At 41.4% G+C, this 11,914-nt stretch overlaps 1 protein-coding gene across 2 annotated transcripts in view; it reads right to left on the bottom strand.

The window, feature by feature from the left end:
* Positions 1-1,172: 1,172 nt before the first annotated feature.
* Positions 1,173-11,914, bottom strand: part of LOC129839711 (voltage-dependent T-type calcium channel subunit alpha-1I-like) — a 40,622-nt gene continuing 29,880 nt past the window's right edge. For both annotated transcript variants that reach the window (XM_055907295.1, XM_055907296.1), the window contains exons 12-15: positions 9,153-9,287; positions 7,627-7,822; positions 6,335-6,720; positions 1,173-3,726 (exon numbers count right to left, since the gene is read on the bottom strand). In XM_055907295.1, coding sequence (XP_055763270.1) covers positions 3,064-3,726; positions 6,335-6,720; positions 7,627-7,822; positions 9,153-9,287 — 1,380 coding nt within the window. In that variant the 3' untranslated portion in view covers positions 1,173-3,063. The remainder of the gene's footprint in view (positions 3,727-6,334; positions 6,721-7,626; positions 7,823-9,152; positions 9,288-11,914) is intronic.

Genomic DNA, 11,914 nt, shown 5'->3' with positions numbered 1-11,914 from the left:
GTGAGACACGGCTCTGAAGACAGCAGGACATGAAAAACAAAGAAAAGAGAGGGGGAAACTAAAAGAGAGGATAAACTGCCATCTGATATTTCTCTGTGAGAGTAAACAGCATCTAATCTGACGTGAAGAGATAAGGGATGTGTTCATTTCAGACTCTGTATCAAAGGCTTACTAAACACCCGGTTGGTTGAATAGCAGCCTTTTGTAGTAAATAACATCTCTTCTGGCATCAAATCTTTTGAAATGTCTGTGAACAAAATATGTTTGAACATATGTAGTCTTAACATGGTGTTAAGCATCATGGAATGATAAGGGGCTTTAAAAAGCCGGCAAAGAAAAATCTGATGTTTTTTAAAGTAACCGATATGACATTTATATTTGTGTGGACCAAGTGATTAAATCTGAAGCCAACTACAAGTGCCAAACCCACGGTTTCTCATTTCAAATATTTGTCAAAGATATTACCCTTGTTTCCACACACACACACACACACACACACACACACACACACACACACACACACACACACACACACACACACACACACACACACACACACACACACACACACACACACACACACACACACACACACACAGCAGGGTCCTAAGAGACACGGAAGTTTCTATTTGGTTTATCTTTTAGCTTATTTCTCTGTCTTGGCCTGTCTGTTTGTTGAGGTAAATGAAGGAGGCTATTTGAATAGTTGGAGTAGTTCGGAGCCCATTATGTTGAGCGAGAGAGAAGAAGAACACCAGATGTGGAGTTCAACATTGACACAGATGAATATGCATTAATACACAGGTTGGGCTTGTGTTCTTTTCCAATTGTGATATTCTATCCTCACAAAGCTACTCTCAAAATGACATACACATGTAGGCAGCACTAACAAACCTGAATTTCGTCCTCACAATCAAAACATACAACATCCCCTGTGCAAGAGTCTACCTTTCATTAAGTCATCACTAGGAATTATGCATTGAAACGGAGCTATCAACTGCTAGGGTTCCCACACAGCTGCTACTACGACGAATCAGTAACGTAATCAACGAACACTTGGGAGAGAATGAGACTTTGGGGGCCTCAAGAAAAGGTTCAACGGTTAACATCTGAAGATGAAAAGGGTCCGACGTTCAAATGAATGAATCCTGTAAATAGGACAAGTCGCCATGTTAAAGAATCAAGAATCCGCAGAGGTTGAGAAGCGAATCCACTTTTATGACTCTAAAATGACAATTCACAAAAGAATAACAACGTGCAACTTAGGGGGCGGTGGAAAAGACAAGAACAAAAGACATCCTCTCATCCTACCATCTTGGAATACACAGACATTCTAACACATCATAATTGAATGACCTTTGAATCTCATTGGAGCCTATTGACATTTTACTGTAATACATAATAGCGATATATTTGAACCCTCTTGCCTAACATCTACCTAAACCTGTGTCATATATATCTGTATGCTTCAAATATTGCATATCTAATACACGGGGGAATAATATTTTGAATAAACTGGCTTTTCCATCGTGGGTATTTTAAAGTGGCACTTCGCTACTTATTTAACCTGATATTCCTAATATCCTTCCTGCATCATGCCAGTGTCCACATGGCGATATTGTATATGAGGTTAGAAAATAGTGGAGTGCCCCTTTAATTCAAACGGATAATGAGAAAGAATGAAAGCAGGATAAGTTGGACGAAGAGCGATCGAGTGAGAGATTTGTTCCTCTCTGATCTCTTCCTGTCTTCAAGAAAAACCTTTGACATCTTTGTGGTTGTGGTGTGTGTGTGCGCTTGTGTATTTATGTGACCATCTGAGTGTGAGCGTTGAAAAAAATATTTTATAGATCCACTTCAGTGTTTTCTGTCATCCACCTGAGGTATACAATTTTCCTTCAAAACGTCGATACACAACGCTGCAAAAAATGTCAACAAGGAGGGGACAAGAGACAAGAACTCCATTTTGTGAAACTGACCGGGACTTCGTTTTACTTTGTGTTTCACCAACCAAGATGGCGTCCGATCTCGATCTCTCATTGAATATTGTGCATCTATCCAGTAGGGACAGGGGAGCATCGCTTTCTCTGAAGCCCTTGGTTCATGGGTGATTCATGAGAACATGGCCTATTCCTCTATGGTACGACATATGTTCTCATTCACTCCCCACGTCTCTTCACTATAGCTCTCACATATTGATTTTTATTTCCATTCAAAAGGGGCCCTTTTGCTATTTCTGGTATTTCTAGATGAGCCTTTATGTCTCACCCTAACACACACAGAGGGACACATCTGCATTCATACAGATCCAATATGTTTTAGAATTAGAAAACCCATCAAATATGCAACCTTGATATTCTTTCAACTATCAAATGTTAGTTAGCTAAAAGAAAAAGTTGGTAATCAATGCTACCTTATAGATGTGAATAAAAAACAACAACTCTGTACAAAGTCTCATCGAAAGGACTCTACAATCTGCTTATCTTAATAGTAAGCATTGTCTTTTTTCAAGAGGACAAAAGCATTAGACTACAATTAGCCACTGGGCTATGCTAGCCCCGTTGTCAGTCACAGGAGCGTTAGCATTAGCCGCTAAGCTAAGCTAGCCCTGATAGTCTCTTTTTTCTTTTCTTTTGGAGTTTCAGCAATGTTTGGAGTTTCATCATTTTTTCCCACAATGCTCACACGAAATTCACATTTTGGTACTTTTTTTTGCTTTTCTTTGGGTGTATGGATGAGGGTGACTATGCTCCATGCAAGCCCAGCATTAGCATGTTTTTCAAGGGTCCTGTCATTGCTGTAGTCCTCTCAAAGAATATCCCCCATGTCTCAGAATATGAGATGCCTTGATTAAACTCCATTACCCAGAAGTCATTGTAATCCTCCACAAAATGTATACCAATCCCTCAGCTCAATTTCCACCCAATCGTCATGGAAAGAAGAGAACATGGACACCTCACTGAGGAAAAAGAGAGAGAGAAAGAGGGAGGAGATGAGTTCACTGAACAGATATCAATCAAACACCTCGAGAAGAAGAAAATGTTCCAACCGATAGATAAAGTTTCATCTGTTTTTCCTCGAGCCGGCATCCATCATCTGACTCGTACTTTTAACTCCAAACCCCGTCTCCCCTTCCTGTCCACCGCTCTTCTCAGTCCAAGGGTTGGTGAGGTACCCATGAGTATCTATCTCATAGTACTGTTGTCCATCTTTATTCCTGACAGAAAGATTTGCCTGGTCCAAACTCCCAGTGCTATTACACTTTTTCACCAGCGGGGGTGCCAGGGAGCTAGGTGCCAGCAGTGACGTCAGAGACAAACTACTAAGTGTCTCTGATAAATGTTCGCTGTTAAAAGCCTGACTGGATCCTTCGCCTCCTATTCCTATCCCACAATCGTCATCTGAAGGGTCCATAGAGTCTTGCCTTGGGCAGCCGGGACTGGTGCTGCTGCCACAGCTGCTCTGGCTCCTCTGGTGCCCTCTAGTGGCTTGGAGGTTGAATGCGGTACTGCGGCCTCTCATTGAGGGGTGACCCAGCAATCTGGGGGTTTGTCGGGGTTCGTCGAGGTGAGGGAGAGGGAGAGGGCAGAGGAGAGGCAGGGCCAGGGAGAGTCCCAGTTCTCCTCGAGGGGGGGAGACGCTAAAGCTGAGACCTTCCTCCAGGGTGGTCTGGAGGCTGCCCTCGGAGCTGCCTGTGGCCAGGGACGAGTCACTGTGGGACGGGTGCTGAGGAAGGATAGAGGGGGAAAAGGAGAGAGAGAAGTGAAAGAAACAGAGAGATAGACAGTAAGAGAGAAAGAGAGAGAAAAAAGTGAATGAGAGCGGGATGAAGTATTAATCACAAGAACCAAGAAAACAGAGAGAGTCAAGTAGAGAAGGGATGACCTAGCTAATTAGTGTAGTGCTGTAGAAATGTACTAGAATCTCACAAAGCACTCTGGAAATGACATAAACAAAACAAATAGATACAGAAAAGGTCAGTTACATGCTGTTGCCATGGTTACCTCTGAAGCAGAAGAAGAATATTGCTTGTTTTTGTGTGCCATGAACAGAAAATGCACACTTATCACCATAGAAGACGATTTAAATGAAAAATATGGTGCTCTAAAGTCTAAATGGGAAGATATTCTGAATAAGAAGATGTATAATTCAACTTTGATGCACTCACTCCTTACAGATATGCCCATTTCTTTTGTTTTATTCCATAATAACTGTCTCAACAGTGAGCTTTCTGGAACAAAATGGCTGCAGTGCATCACCTGTATACTTCCCCCTCTTAGAATATAAAACAGTTAGCTACAGTATATTGTAAATGTAATCTCTTACAGCAAGCATCCCCATGGACCTAAACTCTAGTGAAGTGAAGCCCTTACCAATGAGTGGAAAACAACTGAATCTGATGGGTATTTCACCCCATAAAGTCAATCCATTACATCTTATACCATTGTAACAACCATGGCTGTTACACTGAAGTCCATATACTACATTATGTAATACAATTATCAATATGATTTCACACACTTGAATATACGGTCGACCCAATGAGAGGGCCTCCTGAGTAGTGCAGCGGTCTAAGGCACTGCATTGCAGTGCTTGAGGCATCACTACAGACCCAGGTTTGATCCCAGGCTGTGTCACCGGCTGTGACCGGGAGACCCATGAGGCGGCGCACAATTGGCCCAGCATTGTCCGGGTTAGGAGAGGGTTTGGACTGCCGGGATGTCCTTGTCCCATCGCGCCCTAGCGACTCCTAGTGGCGGGCCGGGCGCCTGCAAGCTGACCTTGGTCGCCAGTTGTACAGTGTTTCCTCTGACACATTGGTGCGGGTTAAGTGAGCAGTGTGTCAACAAGCATTGTGGCTTGGCAGGGTTGTGTTTCGGAGGACGTATGGCTCTAGACCTTCACCTCCGTACAGTAGTTTCAGCGATGGGACAAGAGTGTAACTACCAATTGGGGAGAAAAAAGGGTAAAAATAAACGATAAAGCCTTGTGTTCCTATTTTTATGTTTTATTTGTAGAGGCACCCTATTCAGCTGCACTGCACAGCATTTTTTAACCATTTCATGTGTCTAAAGGTACAAACTCTTCCTGCCTGGTGGAGCAAATCAACTGCGCTATAGGCCTACCGCTGGCCAATCGAATGGCTCAGATTACTGTGTCTGCAATAATGAAGCAGGCATAAAAGAAAGCTACAGCAAAGTTGTGAGATTTCAAAACGTTTTAAACCATGACTAGAGAGAGACTGTCAACGAATACAGCAAAGAGCTGCTGTTTTTAAACGTTTAAAACCATGACTAGAGAGAGACTGTCAACAAATACAGCAAAGAGCTGCTGGTTTTAAACGTTTAAAACCATGACTAGAGAGAGACTGTAAACGAATACAGAAAAGAGCATGACTAGAGAGAGACTGTCAACGAATACAGCAAAGAGCTGCTGGTTTTAAACGTTTAAAACCATGACTAGAGAGAGACTGTCAACAAATACAGCAAAGAGCTGCTGGTTTTAAACGTTTAAAACCATGACTAGAGAGAGACTGTCAACGAATACAGAAAAGAGCTGCTGGTTTTAAACGTTTAAAACCATGACTAGAGAGAGACTGTCAACGAATACAGAAAAGAGCATGACTAGAGAGAGACTGTCAACGAATACAGCAAAGAGCTGCTGGTTTTAAACGTTTAAAACCATGACTAGAGAGAGACTGTCAACGAATACAGCAAAGAGCTGCTGTTTTTATGAGTGAGTTCATGTTTAAGTTCTTACTCAGGACTGTCAACACTTTTTATTCAACACTTTTATTAGCCATAAATTATGTTTTCTTTGTACTTCCACTCGCGCTACAACCAGCACTGCAGCTGTAAGGAAAGTTTATCATAGGCCTGCGTTGTTATTAGCAGCTTGGGTCTTTTTTAATATCGAGAAATATTTCCCTTCTCTGTTCATAGGAGTAACAACATGAATTTGTGAATGTTGCGGTGCGGTCAGATGGAAGACGGTATCCCCTTTGTTCCAGTGTCAGTGGGGTTTGGTAGTAAGCGCCAGGTGCACCAGTTTGAGTTCGTCAAGAACGGCAACTCTGTAGGGTTTTTCACACACAACAGTTTCCTGTGCACAAGCATGTCGCTACACTCGCAATAACATCTGCTAACCATGTGTATGTGACCGATACAGGTTTAATTTGATTTGTGTGTATCAAGAATGGTCCACCACCCAAAGTACATCCAGCCAACCTGACACAACTGGGGGTGCAACTCAATATTCTTAATGTTTTGTACACCCAGTGTACATTTCACTACATGCATACTCCCTCTACCAAAGTGACCCCGTGACCTCTTACCTGGGAGTCTAGGACCCTGCTGTTGGCCCCTGAGGAGTCTAGGACCTTGCTGTTGGCCCCTGGGGAGTCTAGGACCCTGCTGTTGGCCCCTGGGTAGGCTAGGACCCTGCTGTTGGCCCCTGGAGAGTATAGGACCCTGCTGTTGGCCCCTGGGGAGGCTAGGATCCTGCTGTTGGCCCCTGGGGAGCGCAGAGTGGCCCAGGAGGCTGGGGAAGGCAGCCTGGATGCCTCTCTCCCCCCTGGGTCTACCACCGTCCTGTGGATGGGTGGGGGGACCGCTGTGGCTGTGGCCGGGTGAAATAACTCCACAGGGAGATGAAAGAGAGGAGAGGAGGAACCTCTACATCCGACACTGCCAAGCTGGTCACTGTGATGGCCATCACCATCTGTTGACATACAGTTATTATTTATAGAAAGATATAAATGTTGCATGTAGAATGAACATGAGTTATCTATCCATTTATCCATCCATCCATTCATCCAGTCATCCATCCATCCAGCTGTATAACGCTAATGTTATGGTGGGAGTGTCACGACTTCCGCCGAAGTCGGCTCCTCTCCTTGTTCGGGCGGCGTTCGGCGATCGACGTCACCGGCATTCTAGCCATCGCCGCTCCATTTTTCATGTATCCATTTGTTTTGTCTTGTTCCCTTCACACCTGGTTTTCATTCCCCAATCAATCTACATGTATTTATTCCTCTGTTCCCCATCATGTCTTTGTGTAAGATTGTTTGTGTTACATGTATATTTGTCGACGCGCCAGACTGGCTTGTTTTTTCCGTGTTATTTTCTCGAGGATGTTTATTGTTAAACATAATTCTTGTGACTGTTTCGCGCGTTTTGCACTTTTGCCTCAATAAAGTGTGTGTTCACAAATCTCTGCTCTCCTGCAGCTGACTTCGCTACCAGTACGCACACACCTTGACAGGGAGGAAGGACAGGCATATCACTGAATGTCGTTAATCAACGTCTTTGTGTATGCCAGCCCATCTGTCTTTTAGTTAATTAACATTGGGATGTCGGTGTAATCAACTGTGTGAATACGGAGCAAAACATCATTTTCTCTCTCACACATCTGAGCGTGAGAGACGGGAAGGAGAACCTTCTGATTGAAATGATCATGTCAATGTCATTGCAAAGGCATGTGATCATCATTAAACACAGTCATCTAAATACCAAGAGCATCAACCAAGGTCACAAGATGAAAATGTCAACTGGTAATGTATGCACACATATCCATCAGATTTCACAAGTGCTAATGAGATGGGAAGATAAAGGAGAACCCGTTTACCTCTGTTGTGGTGGAGGAACTGGAGAGACTGGCTCTGGAACTGGGGCTGGACGCCCACCTCGAGCAGGAATCCTACCCCGTCTTCAGGGCCTCTGCTGTGGGGTCGAGAACCTCCGTGCCCCCAACGCCCTCCACACCCAGCCTGAATCTCCCGCAATTCCTCAGAACTGTGGGAGTCACTGCTCCCTCTCTCCTCCTATAGAGAGAGAGAGAGATGGGGGGAGAGAGCACCTCAGAGTTATCCTATAACAAATATAAGCATTCAGGATGACTTCAATTAACACTCACATATAATCTGTAAAGTTCCAGGTACTACTGATAGCATTATTAGAAATCAATACGCATCTGTTGCTATGGCTATTAGGGCTAGCCCTATCTAGTGTGAATTACCATTTAACATTCTATCTCCGGGCAGCTGACATCTATTAGCATTTTAAGTGTATTAACCAAATTAGGCTACCCCTGGTGTAGCATGTTAAAAGAGTTAAACTACCACACAAGCATATTAGCATTGAAATAGGCATAACTTAGAGCCAAAGGTGGTTGAACTCGAATGCTTGATCTTGTTGTCAATATTTTGGAAAGACTAGCATTTTGTTAGCTGATAGCACCATTCATTGGGGGTTAGCCTAGCACACTAGCTAACTAGCCAACATCAGCAACAACAACAACAACAATAACAACAACAAAGCCGTTGTCTGTGGTAAAGCAAAAGTCTCAATGTAAATAGTGTTAACTGTGAAATGAAATGACCAAATTCAATATTGATAAAAATGAAATATAATTGTAATATAAACCACCATGGGATATTATTCCAATTTAGAGAATTTTCTACATGGTGATATTTCCTACTATTTGATTCTTCATCTCTCTTCAGTCAATACATCTGTTGATTAGTAATATATTTTTCCAAACTAAAGTAATTGCAAGCTCTACAGTGCCTCGTTTTCGAATGGATTTCAAATTAGTTTCAATAGAGAAAAGCAATAAGGTAAACCAGATGAAAGAGCTTAGAGGAGACGGGATGAGATCCATAGACACACACACACACACACATCATGATAATGCTCACACACACACCACATGCACACACGCATGTGCACCCACATCGCGATCATTCTCACACACACAAACGCACACACACACACTCGCACGCACACACGCACACACATCACAATCATGCTTACACACACACACACACATACGCGCACACACACAGACATGCATCCTACGCACACACACACACACGCATTCACACACGTGTGCGCACACACAGGCACACAGACACAAACAAACACAGACCCGTCGCCCTAGCCTGCCCACGGCACATGGTGAAACACACACAGGAACATTGATTCGCTAATCAAGCAGTTAATGCAGTGGGATGCAGTGGGATGCAGTGTGTGATAGAATGTGTTCATGTGTGTAAGCAGTTGAATTATGCAAAAACAAAAAAGATATAGATTCTCAGTGTGTGCACATGTTTTGTGTCACTGAGAGTAAGTATGTGCGTGTGCACACCCCACCTTGCCGTCCCTGACCAGTAGCTGGTAGTCACTGTGGTCGTCCAGACTAAGATCATCAGGAAGGGCCAGTGATGACGACTTGTCAGACAGCTGCTCTGACATCAGAGACGCCTGCTCCACCTCAGCCAATCGGATCTGCGATACAGACACACAGAATTCCAACACAGCACATTATGTTATTCAATACACCCGATTTGTTATGGGAAAAGTGTGAGAAACACTTTCTTTGTGGTAAAAATATTATGATACATTTTAAGCGCATTTAAAGTGCCAAATAATGCTTATGAAGTGAATAACACTTGCTATAAGCTGTAATAACAACTCATACAGTTCAAATGTGTTGCCCTGTGTCCAGTCCTCATTAAACCTCAAGGTAAATCTACTACTACTGCAAAAATAGATTTGTAACTGACTAAAGTTCTAACTGACTAAAGTTCTAATTTACTAAAGTTGTAACGGACTAAGGTAGCAACAGACTAAGGTAGAAACGGACTAAAGTAGCAACGGACTAAAATTGTAACGGACGAAAGTTGTAATGGACGAAAGTTGTAACGGACAAAAGTAGTAACTGACTAAAGTAGTATCTGACTAAAGTTGTAACTGACTAAAGTTGTAACTGACTAAAGTTGTAACTGACTAAAGTTGTAACTGACTAAAGTAGTATCTGACTAAAGTAGTATCTGACTAATGTTGTAACTGACTAAAGTTGTAACTTACTAAAGTAGTAACTGACTAAAGTAGTAACGGACTAAAGTGGTAACTGACTAAAGTAGTATCTGACTAAAGTTGTAACGGACTAAAGTTGTAACTGACTAAAGTAGTAACTGACTAAATTTGTAACTGACTAAATTTGTAACGGACTAAAGAAGTAACTGACTAAAGTTGTAACGGACTAAAGTTGTAACGGACTAAAGAAGTAACTGACTAAAGTTGTAACGGACTAAAGTTGTAAAGGACTAAAGTTGAAACTAACTAAAGTAGTAACGGACTAAAGTAGTAACGGACTAAAGTTGTAACGAACTAAAGTAGTAACGGACTAAAGTAGTAACTGACTAAATTTGCAATGGACTAAAGTAGTAACTGACTAAAGCAGTAACTGACTAAAATTGTAACGGACTGAAGTTGTAACTGACTAAAGTAGTAACTGACAAAATTTGTAACGGACTAATGTTGTAACGGACTAAAGTCTTAACTGACTAAAGTTGTAACTGACTAAAATTCTAACTGACTAAGGTAGTAACTGACTAAAGTTGTAACTGACTAAAGTAGAAACCGACTAAAGATGTAACTGACTAAAGTTTTAAAGTTGTAACTGACTAAAATAGTAACGAACTAAAGTAATACCTGACTAAAGTTGTAACGGACTAAAGTAGTAACGGACTAAAGTAGTAACTGACTAAAGTTGTAACGGACTAAAGTTGTAACGGACTAAAGTTGTAACGGACTAAACTAGTAACTGACTAAAGTTTTAACGGACGAAAGTAGTAATGGACTAAAGTAGTAACTGACTAAAGTTGTAACGGACAAAAGTAGTAACTGACTAAAGTAGTAATGAACTAAAGTAGTAACTGACTAAATATGTAACTGACAAAAGTAGTAATGGACTAAAGTAGTAACTGACTAAAGTAGTAATGGACTAAAGTAGTAACTGACTAAAGTAGTAACTGACTAAAGTTGTAACGGACTAGAGTTGTAACTGACTAAAGTAGTAACGGACTAAAGTTGTAACGGACTAAAGTAGTAACTGACTAAAGTAGTAACAGACTAAATTTGTAACTGACTAAAGTAGTAACTGACTAAAGTAGTAACGGACTAAAGTAGTAATGGACTAAAGTTGTAATGGACTAAAGTTGTAACTGACTAAAGTAGTAATGGACTAAAGTAGTAACTGACTAAAGTAGTAACAGACTAAATTTGTAACTGACTAAAGTAGTAACTGACTAAAGTACTAACTGACTAAAGTTGTAACGGACTAAAGTTGTAATGGACTAAAGTTGTAACTGACTAAAGTAGTAATGGACTAAAGTAGTAACTGACTAAAGTACTAACTGACTAAAGTAGTAACGGACTAAAGTAGTAACGAACTAAAGTTGTAACGGAATAAAGTAGTAACTGACTAAAGTAGTAACTGACTAAATATGTAACTGACAAAAGTAGTAATGGACTAAAGTAGTAACTGACTAAAGTAGCAATGGACTAAAGTAGTAACTGACTAAAGTAGTAACTGACTAAAGTTGTAACGGACTAGTTGTAACTGACTAAAGTAGTAACGGACTAAAGTTGTAACGGACTAAAGTAGTAACTGACTAAAGTAGTAACAGACTAAATTTGTAACTGACTAAAGTAGTAACTGACTAAAGTAGTAACGGACTAAAGTAGTAATGGACTAAAGTTGTAACTGACTAAAGTAGTAACTGACTAAAGTTGTAACGGACTAGAGTTGTAACTGACTAAAGTAGTAACGGACTAAAGTTGTAACGGACTAAAGTAGTAACTGACTAAAGTAGTAACAGACTAAATTTGTAACTGACTAAAGTAGTAACTGACTAAAGTAGTAACGGACTAAAGTAGTAATGGACTAAAGTTGTAACGGGCTAAAGTTGTAACGGACTAAAGTAGTAATGGACTAAAGTTGTAACGGGCTAAAGTTGAAACTAACTAAAGTTGTAACTGTCTAAAGTTCTAACTTGACAGCCTGCTCTCTAGGTGGATTGTGTCAAAAAGTTGAGTGGCTGATTGGCTGACAGTCAGGAAGTTGAAGG

Source organism: Salvelinus fontinalis, chromosome 40 (genome assembly GCF_029448725.1).
Source record: "Salvelinus fontinalis isolate EN_2023a chromosome 40, ASM2944872v1, whole genome shotgun sequence".
Classification (NCBI taxonomy): domain Eukaryota; kingdom Metazoa; phylum Chordata; class Actinopteri; order Salmoniformes; family Salmonidae; genus Salvelinus; species Salvelinus fontinalis.
The sequence above is the reverse complement of the archived record's forward strand: the minus strand, read 5'-3'. Positions and strand labels throughout refer to the sequence as shown.